The 19,278-nt window shown below is 49.6% G+C and overlaps 3 protein-coding genes across 4 annotated transcripts in view; 1 reads left to right on the plus strand and 2 right to left on the minus strand.

The window, feature by feature from the left end:
- Nucleotides 1-2,216, plus strand: part of LOC120641198 (DExH-box ATP-dependent RNA helicase DExH15 chloroplastic) — a 31,296-nt gene extending 29,080 nt beyond the window's left edge. Inside the window, exons 14-16 of one of the 2 annotated variants that reach the window (XM_039917211.1) lie at nucleotides 1,484-1,583; nucleotides 1,679-1,825; nucleotides 1,950-2,216. In XM_039917211.1, the coding sequence (XP_039773145.1) occupies nucleotides 1,484-1,583; nucleotides 1,679-1,825; nucleotides 1,950-2,048 (346 nt within the window). In that variant the 3' untranslated portion in view covers nucleotides 2,049-2,216. The remainder of the gene's footprint in view (nucleotides 1-1,483; nucleotides 1,584-1,678; nucleotides 1,826-1,949) is intronic. The other variant, XR_005662175.1, reaches the window with a different exon arrangement.
- A 14-nt stretch (nucleotides 2,217-2,230) lies between these two features.
- LOC120641207 (formin-like protein 16) lies at nucleotides 2,231-6,642 on the minus strand. The gene is made up of 2 exons (XM_039917228.1): nucleotides 5,285-6,642; nucleotides 2,231-3,799 (listed from the first exon to the last, which is right to left on the minus strand). Exons 1-2 carry the CDS (start codon nucleotides 6,562-6,564, stop codon nucleotides 2,368-2,370), a joined length of 2,712 nt encoding a protein of 903 aa, XP_039773162.1. The 5' UTR covers nucleotides 6,565-6,642; the 3' UTR covers nucleotides 2,231-2,367.
- Nucleotides 6,643-17,150: 10,508 nt separating this feature from the next.
- LOC120641214 (probable galacturonosyltransferase-like 9) lies at nucleotides 17,151-18,946 on the minus strand. Its single transcript, XM_039917242.1, has one exon. It carries the CDS (start codon nucleotides 18,718-18,720, stop codon nucleotides 17,608-17,610), a length of 1,113 nt encoding a protein of 370 aa, XP_039773176.1. The 5' UTR covers nucleotides 18,721-18,946; the 3' UTR covers nucleotides 17,151-17,607.
- Nucleotides 18,947-19,278: the final 332 nt, after the last annotated feature.

Below are 19,278 nucleotides of genomic sequence, written 5' to 3' on the forward strand. Positions count from 1 at the left end.
GAGATGAAACCCGAAAGAAATAAGTTCAAGGTTCAGGCACATTGATAGCTAGTCTCCAAGCGCTCCTATCCAAAGCTATCTCTTTAGAGATATTCCAATCCTCAAGGTCTCTTAACCGACTCATCCTACGTCAGTTTAGGTCTACCTTTACCCCTCTTTACAACCTACCTGCTGCTCTATGTTGATGATATTATGCTCACAGCCTCCAGTCAGCAGTTGCTTGAGCGCGTCATCTCCTATCTGCAGCAGGAGTTTGCTATGAAGGATCTTGGTCAGCTCCACCACTTCTTAGGCGTTACTGTTGAGACTCGCCCGTCTGACCTGTTCCTTCACCAGCGGCAGTATGCACTCGACATTCTAGAGCGGGCTGGGATGACTGATTGCAAGCCATGCTCCACTCCTGTCGATACTCAGGCGAAGCTGTCTGCTGATCTGGGTGATCTCGTGGCTGATCCTACTGCCTACCGGAGCCTTGCCGGTGCCTTGCAGTACCTGAACTTCACCCGGCCGGATCTCACCTATGCCGTTCAGCAGATCTGTCTTCACATGCATGATCTCCGGGAGTCTCACCTAGCTGCACTGAAGCGTCTCCTCCGCTACATCCGTGGTATTGTTGGCTTCGGCTTGGTTCTTCACCGCTCTCCCACCTCTGAGCTGGTGGTCTACACCGACGCTGACTGGGCTGGCTGCCCGGACACTCGCCACTCCACTTCCGGCTACGCCGTCTTCCTGGGGTATTTGCCCTTTGTACTCTCTTCTTGTCCAGTCTTGAACACCGTTACGCCGGTAGTTCAGACTGCGGGGGGGGTGTTGGCTTTCTTGTTGTCCAGTCTTGAACACCGCTGCTCCGGTAATTCAGACTGCGGGGGGGTGCTGGTGTATATATGAGCCCATGTATAGAGGCCCATCTAGAGGCCTATCTATAGGATCTATATATCCCACCCTTCTAGGGTTTGGAGGAATACAACAATTATTCTCTCCTACACAGATCAATGGTGTCTGTCCCACGAGGTGTTCTAAAAATGTGGACCAGCACATTGTCTGTCATATATGCTTTCCACTGTAACAATTGAAATACTTCACTAACAAAGATATTGACATCTCGACCATGCTGTTTTACTAATTAGACATGTCTATTCAAAGTTGCCATACACCACCAAGCCCCAATAAGTAGTGATTTACGCTGGCCCTAAAAAAAGAAGTGATATACATGCCCATGCCAACGTCTTTACAAGCTTTTGTTTGCAAATCTATTCCTCGTGAGAAGATACGGAAAGATTTAGAACAATTTCCAAAACACAACTTGCCATATGAGAAATTTGATGTCAAAATATTAAAGATAAGCGTGTTTTTCCTCTTTATTGAAAGGAATTCCTGTAGGCTTTAGTGCATTTTTAGCTGCATATGGTTGAATTTATTTTTTGGTAAAAACTCCTTTTGGTCTCTTTCTAATGATGTCCTGCTAACTCATGACTGTTTGTAGTTATGTATACGAACCTTCTTCTGTTGTCACCGGTGTTATAAGCTATTTAGAAGAGCAGAGAAACTCGCTCATCGATCTCCAGGATAGACATAATGTTAAGGTCTGGCATATCATGTCCCTATTTTCCAGTGCTGTTCAACCAATTGTTGTCCTTGGCTTTCTACTGTTCTCATTTGTTTGTTCCTTTGAATATAGATACCCTGCGAAATAGATGCCCAGTTTGCTGGGATGGTTGAAGCCTGGGCTTCAGGGTTGACCTGGAGGGAGATAATGATGGACTCTGCAATGGATGACGGAGATTTAGCCCGTCTGCTCAGGCGCACAATCGACTTACTAGCTCAGGTATATTATGAGTGCAGATCCTTTTATAGGGGAAAACAAGACTTACAGCAGCTTATTTTTTCCAGCACAAGACTCTAATGATAAGCATTTCCATTAACAATATCTCTTTTGCTTAATCTTCCAGATTCCGAAATTACCAGACATTGATCCAGTTCTCCAAAAGAATGCACAAATTGCTTGCAGCGTCATGGACCGAGTACCCATTAGTGAGCTTGCCGGTTGAAAGCCTGAAGCATGTAAGTCCTACAAACGCAGAGTTCCCTTCTCTGCCCTCTTATTCTACATTTGTTATATGTAGGAAATTCTTTGTTGTACTATGGCGAGTTATTACCTGATATTAACAAAGATATCATTTTTCCAAGCGATTGATATCTTCACATCAATTTTTGTACACTCCTCTCGATATGGATCTTGTATAAAGAAATGGACAAAATAACTAATGAAAATTTTGCTTTATGTACAGTCTGCAGCTAACCTATACCTCCACAATAACCAATTCAAAACAACGCAAACAATCATCATTTACACCTTCCCTATCCATTCTATTCCTCGTCGCTACTTGAATCAGAATCTGTACTATCCTTCATGAAGTGCGCTGGCAGGTTTGGAAATCTTGGCATGACCCTCTTCCTTTTGCTGTCTTCCTCTTCCGGTGGTTTCTGAGCTGGTTCTGATTTAGCATGGGTTGCTTCCTTTGTCACCGCTGCTACCGTCGACGATGCCGCCGCGGGCACAGCAGCTGTAATTGATTGTGATGTCGTTGGTGGTGGTTTCTTCTGCTGCTGCAATTTCCTCTTGATGTCCACACATGCCTGATCAACCATACCCAAGAAATCCCTCACCACAACGAACAGCTGAAGTGGATGCGCGTTCCTGTCCTTGGTGGCGCCTGCATGGTAGTACTCTGTTGTCTTCTGGACCAGCTCAAGCACTCTTTCTTGCTCTCCTCTCAGTGTCTTCAGCTCCTGTTCTGCAGCCTTCACAAATCCTCGCAACCCTCTTGCGAATCCATCATCGGTGCAGGTCTCCAGAAGCTTCTTGATGTCTGTGAGTCGGCTGCCCAAAATTGAGCACTCGCTGACAACCGCATCGTAGTCCACCATTGCCGCCCTCTTCACGTTGGCAAACTCTGTACTGAGACCTCCAACAATTGGCAGCCCCAGGTTCATGTATTCATTTTGCCTCTCCTCCCTTGATGGGCCCTGGCCTGCTGCTGAACTGCCGCCCTCGTGGCCAGACCTGGCGAGGCTGCCAGAGCGGCGGAGACTGTAGTTGCGGTTGATGGCAAGCCGCTTTCCCTCGGAGCGAACGACCTCCTCAACGACGAAGTGCAGCAACGTGGTGCTCCCATCAGTGCTCTTCACGTCGGAGAGCTTGCGGAGCGCCGTAAGGTTGAAGGCCTGCGCGTTGCCACGTGCTGTTCCAGCATTCATCCTGTTTCCTGCCTTGAGCACAGCCTCGAGCAGCTTAAAGAACAGACCCTTGTTCCTCAGCTCCTGGCTTGCTAATTCCAAGGTCCGAAGCGAGTGCTTGAGCTGTGCAATCTCAGCGCCATAGTTCACCTTGAAAAGCAGTGCATTGACACGAGCAAATGGGTTGGGCACGTCAAGGAGGAGGCGCAGAAGGAAGAACTCAGCTGGGGCGAGCCTCTCGGGATTCCCAGAGAACTTCAGAATGGTGGATTCTTCTTCCTTGGAGATGTTGAGCCGAGATAGCTTCTCCAGGACCTCAGTGCTGAGTTCTGCGTGCCCATCGCGGAGGGCGTCGATGATTTCATCCCGCCCCCCAGTGAGGGACTTCAGGATGATGGAAATGTTGTGCGATTTGCGGGGCTCGAGCAGGAATATTTGTTCCGGCGTGTTTGAGCGCCCAAGGCCAGCCGAGGATTCAGCGGAGTCCTTGGAATCTGCAGATTTCGGCTTGCGGTTTGCAGCTGCAGTGCCGAACAGAGCCTCGATGATGCCTTCGTCCAAGCTGAAAACACACCAGTATTAACACCGTTAGAAACTTGAAATGGCCTCGATCCATCACAAGGGAATGTTGGGAAAAGCATGACTTTTCTGATCACTAGATAATACTAGCAAATCCATGTGAAATTGCTCGTGTTAAAATTGCAGTAACTAATAGCGACACCAGGTGGAATTCTCCAATCATGCAAAGGGATGCGGTATTGTGGTGACAAGCTGACAGAGACAAAACTCGGTGCCCACCTTGACCGAGTTCAAGCCAAAGGTGGAGCGGGACAGGCGTTCACACACTCTTTTTTAGGTTCCCATGAATCCATGATTGCTTTCTAACTGGGCCACTAGGGCACATCCCTTGTAAGTTCGTCGAAGCAATGATTCTGACTACTAAGTTCATGGGACTAGGGGAGCAATATAGCGTTGGAGTGCAAATAGGTGATTTTTAGTTGCATCTCCAACCCTTCTTAGTTCAAAATTTTGTACTATTTCAAAGTGAGATTCCATCCATTGTGCACTAAGGGCCATCCATTTGCACCCCTAATATAGGGGACCCATTTCCAATCACGGGCCATGATTTTGACCACAAAGTCTTGATCTTAATAAATAAATTCGTACCTAAAAGACACATCATAGAAGGCGAGAATAGTACTGCTAGTGTGCGAATTTATGCAATAGTTGATTATGTCAACTAAAAAGATCATACTTGTTCAATGAAATGCATACTACACCAACTCGCATACTTGTTCCACGAAATCCCCTATACCAATTCTACTACTCATTTCTTAATGAGCAAGCTCATGTTCGACAGAGAACGCGCTTGATATAAAAAGCAAATCTCGCCACCTGTCTTTGTCGCAGCTTGCATATAAAGTACTCCAGATACTAGAACATACGCGCACAAAAAGGCACCAGAGAGCCTGGATTTGGGCATCCGATCAAGGATGCTGCGACGTCAGTCCACCGAAAAAGCGACATCCAGGGTTTGGGTTTGCGATCCCATCGAGGAATGTGCAGTGCTCCCACTAAAATGCTAGCGAAGAGGCCTTTCACTAATTTACTCTTTGCCTCTCTCTTTGTATATTCTGGGACGATTCTTTTTCATGCAACTTTGATGGGTCTGTGACTTCTCTAAACTACTCTGCAACTTTGATGGGTCTGTGATTTCAATAGTACTATTGAAAAACATAACGCTAAATGCTGCTGACGAAACTTTGGTTTATGCGTTTCCAAAATTCGCAGTGCCTCGCATGGTAACCATACCCACACCTGAACTCTAGAAATTCAGGTCCTGACTGCACTCTGCGTACTTTGTACTCTCCATTCGACCATTCCTATGCCTCAGTAGTCAGTACTCTGTTCCTCCTGATCCCAGTGGCTCATGAAGCACCGAATTCCGGAATTATCATGCCTATTTCGATCGTATAATGCCCGTACTATGCTAGATAGCAATTGAAATGAGAACCGGTGTTAAAATTCAGGAGGGACTGGGACTTACTTGAATGAGCCGGCGGTGATCTTGTCCCACACCATGGAGTGGTCGGTGGCCTGCACATTGACCTTGTCCCAATGCAGCGGTTTCAGCTTCGCCTGCTGCTCCCCGGCCCCGGAGGGCATGCCCGGCGCTGTCGGCGGCCTCGAGGAGGACGCCGATGCGCCTCCCTTCGGAGGTGGCGGAGGCGGTCCTCCTTTCTTCCCTCCTGGCGGCGGCGGCGGCGGCGGGGATGGGCCTTTGGGCGGTGGTGGTGGAGGCGGGCCGCCCTTCGGAGGTGGCGGCGGTGGGCCACCCTTGGGCGGCGGGGGTGGGGGTGGAGATGGGCCCCTAGGTGGCGGAGGCGGGGGTGGCGACGCGGCTGCTGGTTTTGGCGGTGGCGGGGGAGGCGACGCGGCTGAGGCAGCAGCGATGGATGGAGCAGGTGGCGGGCTTGCTCTTCCAGGCGGCGGTGGCAGCCCCGGCGATGCGCTTGGTGGGCCGGCGTGGGCTGGCGGCGGAGACGGGCGGGGCACGGAGCTGACGGCGTACGACCCGGCGGCGGCCACGGAGAAGGATGAGCTGGAGCCAGCGCTAGGCGGGCGCAGCGACACGTCGGACGCGGAGTCCAGGGAGCCGACCGGGATGAGCGGCTCCTGATCTATCTTGTTCCTCCTGGACCGGCGCGGCGGGGACGGCGGCGACGACGTCTGCTGGGGCTCCGGCCACATCTCCACCCGCTGCTGCTGCTGCCGGGGCGGCGGCCGCCAGCTCTTCCTGCCCCTGCCATCCCCGTCCTTCTCGAACTCCCTCCAGTATATCGCGTCGAGCCCGTTCTCGTCCACCATGCCGAAGCCGGCCCCTCCCCCTCCCCCGCCCCGCGGCGGCCGCCGCGGCTCCCTCTCCGGGCGCTTCCCCGCGAAGGCGCCCTCCTGCCGCCCGTCGGGGTACCCATTCCCGCCCGCGGGCGTCAGCTCCTTCTTCCTCCCGTGGCGGAGGAAGAGGAAGAAGGCGACCCCCGAGACCGCGAAGCTGCTCAGCGCCGTGCTCACCACCGCCACCGCGATGTCGCTGCGCTTCACGGACGACGAAGCCGCCGGCGGCGACGACCCCGGGACGGAGGGCGGCGCGGTCGTGGGGGGCGCGGACGGGGGTACGATCGCCGGCGGCGGGGTGGCGAAGGCCGGCGTGCGGACGGAGGGGAAGGTCGTCAGGATGTTCCGCTGCGTCTGAGCGGCGGCCAACGGGGCGAGGGCGGCGAGGAGGAGGAGGAGGTGGAGGAGGAGCGGGCGCGGACGCGGAGCCATCGCCGCGATGAGGTGGAGGTAGGGTGTGGGGGGAGGGGGAATGGAAATTTGACGGGGGCGGGATGTGAGAACGAGGTGGGCGTTATTGACTTGCTGCCGCCGGCTACGTTGCTGTTGGGTTGGGTTGGGTCGGGTCGGGTTGCGTGCGGCGTGTGTTGACTTGGTCGGGTTCGGGGGTGGGGTGGGGGGTTTTGTGCTTGTTTTTACTCGGTCCGGCCGAGCCGGCACGAGAGCGGGACGACACGAGACGGGACGATGGCGTGGCGAGGCAAGTTCGTGGGTGGGTCGGCGTGGAAAGCCGAAGCCAAGACGCGTCGCGGGCTCGCGGCCTTGGTCCCTGGCACTGGCAGAGGAGGAGGAATGAGCTGCTGCGGAGGGAGGCCAGGAGGAAGGAGCCAGGGCGGAAACCACGCGGCCGGCCGGCCGCCGCCGCCGCGCGTCCGCGTCGCTGCCGAGCCGTTGCATGCGGTCCGCCGGGGCGCTCGGTGTTGGCTGCTGGGACGCGGGGTTGACACGGTGGGATCCATGCCATCCGGGGCGTCGGTTTCAGATCGGGTGGTCAGAAAGGTGATTCCTAGTTCTGGAATTTGAACGGGAAATCCTCTACGGCGTCTCCGGATGTGGAAGTCCGAGTCACGGCTGACGGCTCCAAAGCGTCGCGTTCCGAGTGAAAAATCCGGCAAGTCGTGTGGTAGTGGCACTGCTTCCGCCCGGCACGGGGGTGAAAGTGAAACGTGAAAGGCTCCGATCTGTACAGCGACAGCCGACACCACTCAGCGCACGGCGCTTTCTTCTCACTTCTCAAAAGTTGATGGGATGATAATTGTTAAAAAATATTTTAAAAAAAAAAGAAAGTTGCCGGGATTAGTTTTTGGTCGGGAGCGGCAGATTGCGCGTTCGCCCAACGGCGCTTTTTCATTGCTGATGATGTGTGGATCGAGTGAGTGCTGGCTGCAGCAATTCCATTTCCTGATGAACTGAACTGCCAGTGGATTTGGTTCGGGCGCACATGGCCGGTGGACGGCGCCGGCGGGGCGGGAGTCCCCAGGCCGCGTCGTTGGATTCGGCCGCCAGCACCAATGAGCTGGTGCTCGATCGCCTGCCGGCCCGGGAGCGCTCGCCGCGTCCAAAACGCCACGGCGGCTGCAGCTGGTCTGGTGCATGCTGCCACCGGCGTTAACTTCCATTCCACTGACATGAGGATCATCGACGCAGGCAGAGGTCAGTGGATTAGGTGGTCGTCACGCCGGAGAGCTGATGGCTGTCGCTCGCGTTCAGTAAACACTTAGCTGTAGACCGCCGCACGGCATTGTTTTGAGAGGTAGAATGATTTTCTCATAGCAGGTCAAGAAAACCCCCGAACCCCTGCCCCACCCATACACGGGGGCCTGTCGCCTTGTGAGTTAGGCCGGGCTCCACAGTGCTTTGGACATGAGGCAGGTGAGGAGTTTTTTTAACCGGAGTCGGAAATTCGCCCCTTCCAGAGATCGAACCCACGACCTCCGGAGTGCCGCCGGACTGGCCGAACCAATTGGCCCGACGTCCTTTGGCGTCGCTCGCGTTCAGTAGCTCGGCGAGTTGCTCGTGTGCTGACGTCGTAACGTGCTGCGCCTTGCCTGCCCAGCCCGCGTGCGTGCGTACCGTACCATCTCGTGTCGCGACCAAAACGATCGCGTACATTTTGTAGCTGCGGCCTGTAGGTGCTTGGCTGCGTGCGAGGACTCCTTCTACCACTCCGTCGGAGAGGGTCGTCGTAGCCAAAGACCGCATCCTCGATTACCTCACTCTCATCGAGAGAGAGAGAGAGAGAGAGAGAGAGAGGAGGAGGATACTGGCTCCATCGCGCACGCATGACTGGTTCGCGATCTGACGAGACAAATGTTTTCCTAAGCAGACGATTTGTTTCGTCAAGAAGACAACTACCCGATCTCCTGCGTTTATTTCTAAGGGGGTTGCTAACTGGTGAGTGCCGCTGACCAGCCTCAACTCAGATGACGCACATGAAAACAGTTTTGTTTTCCTTTCTTTAATTTCGTGCAGTAACTCTACTTATTTCTTAAATGAGTCGTGCACTCGACCATCCGTTATCGTAAGCCTCGGTTCTTCATAGCAATTGCAGGTTTTAACTGGAACAATTATGGCATCCACAGGTGGGCACAACACTATACCAAACTAGTCTTACACTTGCAGTACTCACCATGCAAATAATCCCAAATTCCCAAGTATTAAGTGTGCATAGGTGATGCATGGCTTTTTTTGTTGTTGAATTGACTGTAAATCGTTGAGGACAGGAAGAAAAGCTATGGTATCGTCGAGATACGGCGTAGGATTTGATCGAACCATTGGAAAACGCACGTACTATTGCGGTGTAGGAGTAGGTGATAACTGGGTAACTTTGGAGAGAACTTGACTCAATATAATGGATCGGAAACATTATTAACAGTTCAATTTTTGATCCTGATCGTCTTCCATTCTTTCACATAAGAAGATGGTACTTTTTTAAAATGTATTATAGATAATGTAGGGGCATCGTACTTTTTCCTACACAGTAGACCTTCTAGTTGCATACGAAACTCCTTCATGTTTCATATTACTAGTTTGGTAGGCGCGCTATGCGCGCCCGTATAGGAAATTGCTAACTCAAAGTAATATTTTTTTAATGTTTTCGAAAGAGGATCATACGATGTTTTAAATTATATAAAAAAATATATTACTGTGAAATACGAAATTATTTTTTTTGTATAAAAATGTATATTTTTTTATTTTACAATAGACTTGTAGTGTGTAACGATAGTTATTATTGTCTTTTATGGACATCATGGACTTATGAGATCGTATAGTACAGATAAGATGCTATGATATATTTTTTTAAGTTTGGTTTAGTACAATCAATTAGTTAGATGGTAAATATTTTTAACGATCTAAAATTCTCAGTTGATGATTAACACATAGGCTACCCCTTTATATGCTGGATCGTTCATATAAATAAATGTTGTTAGAACTTTAGTCTCAAGTGTATATTAGATAACTGGTGCTATAAATATTAGGAAGTCTCAAGTGTATATTAGATAACTGGTGTTTTAAATATTAGAAAGCAAATATTGGGAAGTTTTTTCTTTAAAAAAACAGAAGGCAGACTTATACCGGAATGGGTAAAAAAAACCCCTCACAAACAGTACTCAACAGTGTCGGCTCACTTGTGAACAGTTCTAAACAGTGCATGTTTGTCCCACTTGTGAACAGTGCATATGTGGCCCGCTGTGAATAGTGCTCTGCGGGGCCCACGTGGGGCCAGAATTCACGGCGTTGCGCCGGTTCTTGGCCCCTTAGTATATGTACTCAATTAGAGTTGACCTGGATTAGGATTTAGGAAGATGCCTTTTATTTATTTTTTGTCAAACCATTTCTGGCGCCCTTTTTTCTTATTACATGCGTAATTTATTTTAGATAATGTAGGGACATCGTAAGTTTAGACAGGCGGAGACCTTCTCTAGTTCTATACGTACGAAGGACGAAGCTCATCATGTTCCTCATCATTAGAGTTGACTTGAAAAAGAAATATTTTCTTTTATTTATTTATTTTTCGTCAACCATTTCTGGCGCCCATTTTTCTTCCATGCTTAATTTATTTTTCGAAATGAAAAAAAAAACATACTTCCAGTTTGCTATGACGAGTATTTAGTAATATTCACCAACATGGTTCTCCGCAAACTGTGTTCACAAATAATCCCATTGAATTACTCGTCATATTATCAGCCTGCTTCAATTTAATTCTTTTTGTCAATTAAAAAAATGGAAGTTTCAGATCGCGAATTTTCGTTGCCACTAGGACGTGCCTTAGACTAGATTTTGTCCTTTCTAATTTATCATGCCATGTGGATGCTCATTCATGGGAAAGGCTACCGTTCCTTCGAAAGTGACAGAAAACCGAACCAATTAGACCTGGCTACCTGAGCACCTGAAAAAAAAACAAATAAATAAATGAAGAAGAAAAGAAGTAAAGAACACTCGTGTCTCGTATAACAACAATAGCCGCGTTCGTGTCATTCCATCTGCCTATCCTGCAGAAGCAATTTTCCCAAGCACTTTGTTGACTTTGTTGACCTGGACGGTGTGCGAGAAATATTCTCATGCATACGCTCTGGTCCTGGCGAAATGCCCAAATGGGTGTTTGCTTGCCAACATTAGCCAGCAGCGTCGTTTTGACACTGGCCCTTTTTTTTTCGATGCTTTCTTTTGCCGTTGGAATTTAGGCCAATAGTCTTTAACAATCAGAGCGATTTGTGAGTGACGCATGGACCGCTGGGTTGGGCTTTAGTCACATGCTTGTAAGTTGTAATACAATGGTGACAGTCCTACCTGACATTTTTGTGGGAACTGGGAAGCCTTTCGTTTCCACCACCAAAGTGCAGAGCAGTTAGACTTTAGAGCTCATTTGAATCCAAAGAGCTAAAAAAAATAGCCTTAGAGAATCTTACTATTTAGAAGTATTTAATAAAATTTATGTACAAAACTACTTCCATAATCCATATGCTATTTTGCGAGATGAATCTAGCGAGGTATAGTAATCTATAATTAGTGAATGATTACTGTAGTATCACTGTAACAAATTATGGATTAATTAGACTCATTAGATTCGTGTCGCAAAATAGCCTAGGGGTTATAGAATGGATTTTACCAGTAATCTACGTTTAATACTTCTAAATATCAACTGGATCCAAACACCCCCTTAGACCATAGAATTTATGTCGTCCGGTTCGTAAACCTTTCGAGATTTGATATCCTGACCATCTCTCACGAATCGCATATCAATTTTCGAAATTTCTATTGTCAAAGTACCAGTGCCAGGTAGTCTGAAAGCACGTATAGAACTTTCCTGCGCCGGGGAACCGCGTGTGGAATAGCCATAGCGCCCAAACATGGGGTCTTCTCGAAGCTCATGCAGTCATGTTTCAGTCTTCAGAAGATGCGGCAGTGGTCAGTGGAAGCAGAAAACCGTAGTTAGTTGCTGGATTAGCAATTTAGGAGCCCAGATCAGAACCGGCCCAAGCCCTGCGCTGAAGGGAACATTTCACTTACTGAATTTGGGCCACGACCAGAAATAAATGGGCCGTATTATCTTGCAGATGCGACGGCGTTTTTTTATTTTTATATAAAAAAACAAAATTTCAAAAATATATGCCGAATAGGGAAATTTTCAAAAATGGGTGCCTGTTTCCCCCCTAATGGGTGCCTGTCGCCCATTCAGGTGGCGACAGAACCTAAATGTAAAAAAAAATTACATTTAGGTCCTGGCGCCCAGGGCGCATTAAATAGTGAATTTTTAAAATCGATATAAAATCGTAGAAAAATCAAAAAAATACAAACTCAAATGTTATGGATTCTATGAAACAATATCTACAACTTTTGTTACATAAAGTTTTTCATTTGATTAATGTATCTTGCTCTATTTTAAATACCAATTTAATGCACTTTTATTTAAATCTCAATATCCATTCTTTGGATGCATGTCATCTTTGTCCAGAGTGTTGCATATGGTGAGCATAGGCTTGTACAAAATTGGTAGGCCCAGAAAACATTTCTAGAATAAGTTTTTAAATTAGATCTTACAATATGTCTAGTTTAAATGTGTTATTTATCCATGCTGCTATACTGAGTATTAGAAGCCATAACTTTTACATTACTATTATTTTATTTCCTAAGAGCTATAAAAAAAAGTTTGGTAAATTTTAGATAAGCACAACTAAACCAAATGAATTATTTCAGATTTTTCTAGGTACAAGAACTATTTTTCTTGATTTAGATACATTGATCAAATGAAAAACTTTATGAACAAAAATTGTAGATCTTATTTCATAGAATCCATAACAGTTGAGTTTGTATTTTTCTGATTTTTTTACAATTTTATATCAATTTTATAAACTTACTGTTTAATACGCCCTGGGCGTCAGGACCTAAATGTAAATATGTAAACTTTTTTACATTTAAATCATGTCGCCAACTGGATGGGCGACAGTCACCCGGTCGCCCATTAGGGGGGCGACAGGCACCCATTTTTAAAATTTTTCCTATTCGATATATTTTTGAAATTTTGTTTTTTAAAATATAAAAATGAAAAAAAAGCCCGACGCAACGACGCGAGCAAAAGACTGTTTCTTCGATTACTCCACACGCGTGCACGCACTCGTCAGCAGAAAATGGTACTAGCAGCTCGTCGATGGCCCATGACTAGTTCGTTGCCTTGGCTTCCTTGGACAATCCGGTGAAGCAGTTGCCTAGTACTACGTACTAGTAGCTGGTTGTTGAACATTGATGACTTATTTTATTTCAAAAAATATTGATGACTTAATTCGTCATAAACTACTAAAGGACGGTTTTCCTAGGGACTGGAAAACAAGAATACTGCGCCCTTTGTCCATGGGACCTCAAATTATCTGGCTGGTACCTTCCTTTCGCATTTTTTTTCCAAGCATTTTGTTGACCTGGACTAAGTGTGAGAAATTGGATCAAATTCTCGTATATTTCAACACGGTGCTTGTTTTTCCAACACTACCGTCAGCCGTCACTACTTTAACCAGCAACCTTTTTGACCTTGAGTCCTTGACCCTGTCATTTTTTATTTTCTTTTGCCTTTGCAAATTAGGTCAATAGTCATTAATAATTGGAGTGCTTTGCGAGCGAGACCGTGATCACGATTTAGTCAATACTCCCTTCGCTCCCTGTATTTATCCATAGCAGATCGTGCCAACAAACTAAGAAACTACTAATTTCAAAATCTCAAAAAAAAAGAGAAACTACTAATTTCAAGAAAAAGTCGAAATGATTATCCATATCCCAATCACATATCGCTATTGAAAGTTTTCACCGCAGCAAGTCCAGTCCTCCAGCCCAATTCATCTGTGGCCTAACTGGGCCACAGTTCTGTTTGAAGTAACGATTGATCTTCTGACTATGGGCCGGATGAAAAAAATAAAATGGGACATTTTGCTCACTGGATACTGGAGAGTGGAGACCACTGGATAGAGCTGGAAAAGACATGCAGCTTTTCCAAATGACCAAAAAAATCATTCATATGCTAACGAAGCCCCCCGCTGATGGCCCTCCCCCGCCGAATCCCTTTCGCATTTCTGTCCATGCTGGCTGTGCTTTTTGCCGTGCAGGCAAAGAACGCCCTTTTCTTTTCGACAACGACGCCTGTGCAGCTGGTCTCGGATCTGCTGCTCTATCATGTTATCGAGGGATGCTTGCTAGCTTCCTTTCCATCTGGGTTTCACCCTCCCAAGCCTCGATCCTTTCTGATCCATTGTGCCTAGCGTGGTGCTTATCTCTGAATTTATTCCCCGAATAGTTTGGGTTTGGTGTGTTGTGGAGGAGAAGCACCAGTCTTGGAACGAGGCTTTGCATCTGAGCCTGTTCCACAAGCTTAGGAGACAAGCAAAGGGTGCCCCGGCCTCTACCCAAGTATCTGATACCTTGGAGTAGACTACTTCACTAGACTCTATACTTTGCTCGGGCTCTGCCATTTACTCGTTGTCTTCTCTGTGATCTCACCTGCAGGATTTTCGGCAGCATGATGCAGCAGCAGCAATGAACCGGCACCGGTAGTTTCACATTTCAGTACCCTCTTGGGAAAAATTTCCACTCTCGATTCAAACTGTTATCTGTTGGACAAACTGAACTTTCTTGAATGTTATGTAATTTTTCCTTTCCTTGCCCATGCTGATGACAAGGAAATGCTAATGAACTAGGCAATTTGGACAGTAACTTTCTCACGCCGAGTTTTGACAAGAACGAGCGAGGTGTCAATGACACCAGCCGCTACCTACCTCACCAAATCCACGCTGTGCCATGGAAGACTGACGACAAGTAACCTGCACTCCCAGTCTCCTTTGGAGTAGGCCTGTTGGTGTGCACCGAATGCGAGCAGAGGACGGCCGGCAGCCGGCGGCTGTGCTGTACTACTAACCCGGGCCTGTGATATTCCTTTCGTCCCTGGGAGTAAGCTTACCTGCACGCATTTAGGTGACCTACCCCGCTGTCAGATTCCTGTTCGTTGCTTAACAAACCAGCTCACAAACAAAAACACAAGTGACAAACTCAAATCATTGAGAGACATTCCACGGTTTTCACACTCGGATTGTTGGACAGATAGCCCCACCATCCGTTGTTCTTGCGCTACTTAATCGTCACATTGACAACGAACGGGAAGAAGTCGTTGGGAGCTGTTAGCCTGTTACAAGCACGAATGCACCATGCTTTAATCCATTAACCATTGTACGCCATGCAGGAATTTCCCCCCAATTTACGCGGGATTCAAACTGTTTATAAAAATTAATCAAAAATTTCGACGTTCGGCAATCAGCATTGTACTCGACAAGGAGAAGGAGCCTAAGGCTTGGTCAGCAGGACTCGATGTCAATGTCGCCGATGCTTGCCGTTACGGTGTTCTTGCTTGAAGTCGACCTCGGCATTAGAATAACAACGAGTGGGGGCTTCGGTGGCCACGGCTGCGCGATCGATGCCTCGCGGTGGTTGGTTTTTAGGTGCCTGATCGAGTTTGTTATGCTGGCTCCTATCATTACTTGCTTCCAAGTGCTGTCCTCTACTTTTCATCGAAGGGAAAAGTTCAAGCTACTTGTCCCCCTATACTTTGGCGCCATTTGCTGCTGCCATCCATCTCCCTCTACATGAACGACGATCAATCATCTCCTTAACAAAATCCTGGGGTAGCCTAAACACTTTTCCGTTCGGCACAAATGCTACTCTCCAAACGAGCACCAAATGCCATCTCCCATTGATCCATTCCTAACAGTGGCCAACACATCACGCCGTGAACCTGAAAGAACTCGCACCGGCGGATCACATCACGGTCTTCTCAACCCATGACCGTGACCCGCCGCTCCGAAGCTTCCAACGCGTTCGGTGTTGCGCCCTCGTTGACACGGGCTGTGAGGGATCGGTGGCCGGCCGCCCAGCCGACACAGCGGCGGCACCAACCGGACCTGCCCTGCCAATAATGGTGGCGGGAAGCCGGTAGCTTCCAGGAGGGAGGGTGTGGCCTGCCTCTCCTCGCCTAATGATATGTGCATGAACCACGGCGGCGATCTTCTGAGGATCGCAGGCCGATGTCGTTGGGCCGTGCCCATCATTGGCGATGGCGCCGGCCTAAAAGAACTCGTGCGCTTGTCCGGATGGGAGGGCGTACGGGCATGAAGCATGTGAAAGGAATTGAATACGATGGCGTAGGGTGGTTGATGACCGGCAGCGGGTGTGGGTGGATGGAGTTCATCGCACTCACACAACTTCACAAATCACAAGAGGGAGGTGATGGATTTTGAGAGAGAGAGAAAAATGTGAATACAGGCAATCATTAGTTGCACTTGCCTCGCGTTTCCGTCTCTCCAGCTGGTCATCGCCGGCGTCCAGCCTGGGCGGCTGTGCGTAGTCTAGTAGCCAACCGATGTGGGGAACAGATACCGTGCTCCAGAGCCGTCCGATCAGGGCCCCCGCGGTCTGAGTTTGTCCCTGAATATCATCGGTTCATGGGACTAGTATGATATTTAGGAGAGCGATTTGTTTTGCTTTTTTCAGAATCCTACTAGATATCACAGTTTATTGTTCTGTAGTCTGTACTGAAAGCAATATGTTCAGTCCAGCTGCAAAAGTCTACAGCTGGTCAGGAAGCTATCATGAGAGATGCCCTTGCACATGGAAGATGCCTGTTCAGCAGTAAGCTGCTGCATTTTCAGCCTCCCCAATCGACACAGAACATAATTGAGCCTTCAGCGTTGTGAACTGATGTTTTACGTCAGGTTTCAAATGGGCATGGTTTCCTTTCCTACTGCATGCACTCCAGATATCTGTTTTTCAAAGATTCCGAGGCCCGTGACTGATAATTTAATGAGAGGTTATCAGCCTCACTGGTTTTGTGGAGATTTAGGTGGCGTTAGTTGGGGGATTACAAGTAGCATTAGCACTGTATTACGAGTCTGTTGAGAAGTCCCCGTCTTACGCCTCCACTTTCTGATATAAAAAAGTTCATCCTAACTAACCGAAATATTGTTGTTCTTTTCCTCCATTGTTTGCAGCCCTCTAGGTGCACATCCATCTGTAAAGATCTCGCGTAGCCTAATGCTCGGAACTCCAGATGCTCCAGGTAATGTGTAATACTGAAGAAACACTATTGGCCCCAGCTCACGAGCCAGAACAAACAAGTAATCACCAGAGTAACAGGGACTTCCAGAACACAGGAAAGCAACATTTGGAGCTCAACAGCAAAACAGATGGGCAAGGAAAACATGCTTGCAATTAGGTGAAGAGGTTGAAGAAGCAAATAGAATGTAAAACTACTAACAAATACCAAAACTACAGAACCTGTCACATGTTTGCCCATTCTTGATGAAGGAAGGAAGACAAGCACATCAATGGGTTAGGCACATCCTCGATGAGCATAAGAAGCAAAAAAGGAACAGCTATTATACCATCCAATCCTAGATCAACATATAGCGAGGAAAATAGTAACAGCAGGAGATTAGGCCATTCTCGGATGATGGGCTATGTCTCAAATATAACAGGATCTCGGCACAGGCACAAGAACAGGATCCACTCAATTTGATTCAAATCAATTTAATCCATATTATACGCGTGTACTGAATAGACATGTAAATGAAACAATTCTGAACTAACTGACCAAAGAAAAACTGAAACGTTTATCCTATCCAAGAATTGTACACCACCAATCAAGTAATTCCTTCCCACCCCTGATAGTCACCACCAATCACAGCCTAACGAATCAATCTGAATCGTAGTGCAAATGAACAAGAATTTGCTCTCCCTCTATTCACTGTCTTCATCCCCTTGCCGCCGCAATGTGTATACCGCCCCTCCCCTCACTGTCCTGTACAGCCGAAGGCGGCAGCTCGCTTGCAGCAGCAGCAGCCGTGGTGGTGGCCAGTGGCAATGCATTGCAAGGCAATTCCATTACCAGCCAAGAACCACGGCACCCTCAAACCAATGAATTATTGTGTATGTCTTGAGCTTCTTCTACCAAGAAAACACCCCAGCAGGCAATGCCGCCGATGATGACAAGGAGGACCGGGACTGCCATGATGCTGATGAATCGTTCTCTCCAATGTACAGGTCATACGACTTCCAGGTGTGGTCGAGCGGGCAAGGCTTGCCGGCGTCGAGGCGGTCCCATGGCTTGCCCTTCCCGGACCAGTGCATGAGGCTCACGGGGCCGTTGTGGAGGGGTCGGCAGCTGCCGAACACGTTGTCGCCGCCCAAGCCGTGCTGGTTCCAGCGGTGGTCGACGGCCTCAATCTCGCCGGCGAATACGAGCAAGAATGGGGGCAAGGAGCCAAGCTCGTAGATTCTCTTCTCCTTCTGCATCTCCATCCAGCGCTCGATGCGCTGGCGGTAGTTGCCGACGCGCCATCTCCGGAGGTCGATGACCATGACCCCGGTGTTGAAGTAGCAGGGCGCGCGGCGGCGGCCGGCGAAGACCCGCGCGCCGAGGACGGGGTCGTTCCAGAAGGCCTCGGTGAAGTAGCGGGAGAAGTTGGCGTGGCAGTACTCTGGCGCGGCGACGACCGCGGCGGCGGGCAGGCGCGTCTCCCAGAGCCTGCGCACGTCGTCGACGGCGAGCACGTCGGAGTCGAGGTATATCGCGCGCGGCACGCAGCGCGGGAGCAGGTCGGCGAGGTGGTTCCGCGCGTAGTTGAGCGGCGCCTCGAGCGCGGCGCGCACGGAGGCGGAGATGAGCCCGGCGACCGCGTCGGCGCGGAACGGGTAGATCTCGAAGCGCAGGGAGGGGAAGGAGGCGGCGACGGCGGCCCGGAGGTCGGCGACCGGCGGCGCGCCGCCGCCCCCCGCGGCGAGGAAGTGGAAGAAGAGCGACTCCGGGCAGGAGGCGTGCTTGAGCAGCGAGTAGATGGCCGCCATGGAGCCCCGGAGGTAGTGCGCGTCGAGCGTCATGGCGATGTGCACCAGGCCCGGGTCGCACACCCCCGCGCCCGCCACCGGCGCCGGGCACCCCTCCCCGTTCCGGTACTCGGGCGCCTCGGCGAACCTCGGCAGCGCCCCCGCCGCCGATTGCGCCAATAACAAGGCCGCCAGCACGAGCCCGGCCCACATCGCCGCGGAGGCCGCGCCCATGGCCGCCGCCGACGACGACGAGGGGAATCCCCCCTTGGCCCCCGGCTCGCCGCTCGCCCTCGCCCTCGCCCTCGCGGGGGTCGGGTCGGTCGGGTCCTCCTCCCTAGAAGTGGTCGGCGTCGTTGGTGGTGTACGCGTTCGTTGGGGTGGTGGCGCTGGCCCTGGCCCCGGCTGGATGGATGGATCGATGGCCTGGGCTAGCTGGGGGGGCGCTCGACTCGATCGGTGGAGTCGTTTTATCGGGGACATTTATATGTGGCGTTACCAATAAAGCACGCGTGGGAGCGGTGGGCCCCACGTGCGGCTGCGTTGGCCTGGCCCCGCTGCTTTGCTTGCCTACGCGTTCGCCCATAGATCGGAGGGAGGGTTAATTACGGCCTTTTAATTAGGGCTAAAATGAGATCAGCGCAGCGGCAGCCTGCGACCAGCTGTACAAATACGTACGGCGACGCGTACACCGCGTACGTACGCCACCCTGCTTTGCTTCAGCGTCCTTCTAGTTCTTGTTCTTCTTCCGCCTCGTCGTCCTCTTCTTCCTCTTTTAGTTTTTTTCCCCCT

The sequence above is a fragment of the Panicum virgatum genome, chromosome 1K, assembly GCF_016808335.1.
Source record: "Panicum virgatum strain AP13 chromosome 1K, P.virgatum_v5, whole genome shotgun sequence".
Classification (NCBI taxonomy): Eukaryota; Viridiplantae; Streptophyta; class Magnoliopsida; order Poales; family Poaceae; genus Panicum; species Panicum virgatum.

Coding starts and splice junctions, on each gene's coding strand:
- LOC120641214 (XM_039917242.1), bottom strand. CDS start 18,720: ATGGGCGCGGCCTCCGCGGCGATGTGGGCCGGGCTCGTGCTGGCGGCC.
- LOC120641207 (XM_039917228.1), bottom strand. CDS start 6,564: ATGGCTCCGCGTCCGCGCCCGCTCCTCCTCCACCTCCTCCTCCTCCTC. Junction 3,800..5,284: donor ATCACCGCCGGCTCATTCAA/GTAAGTCCCAGT, acceptor GTGTGTTTTCAG/CTTGGACGAAGGCATCATCG.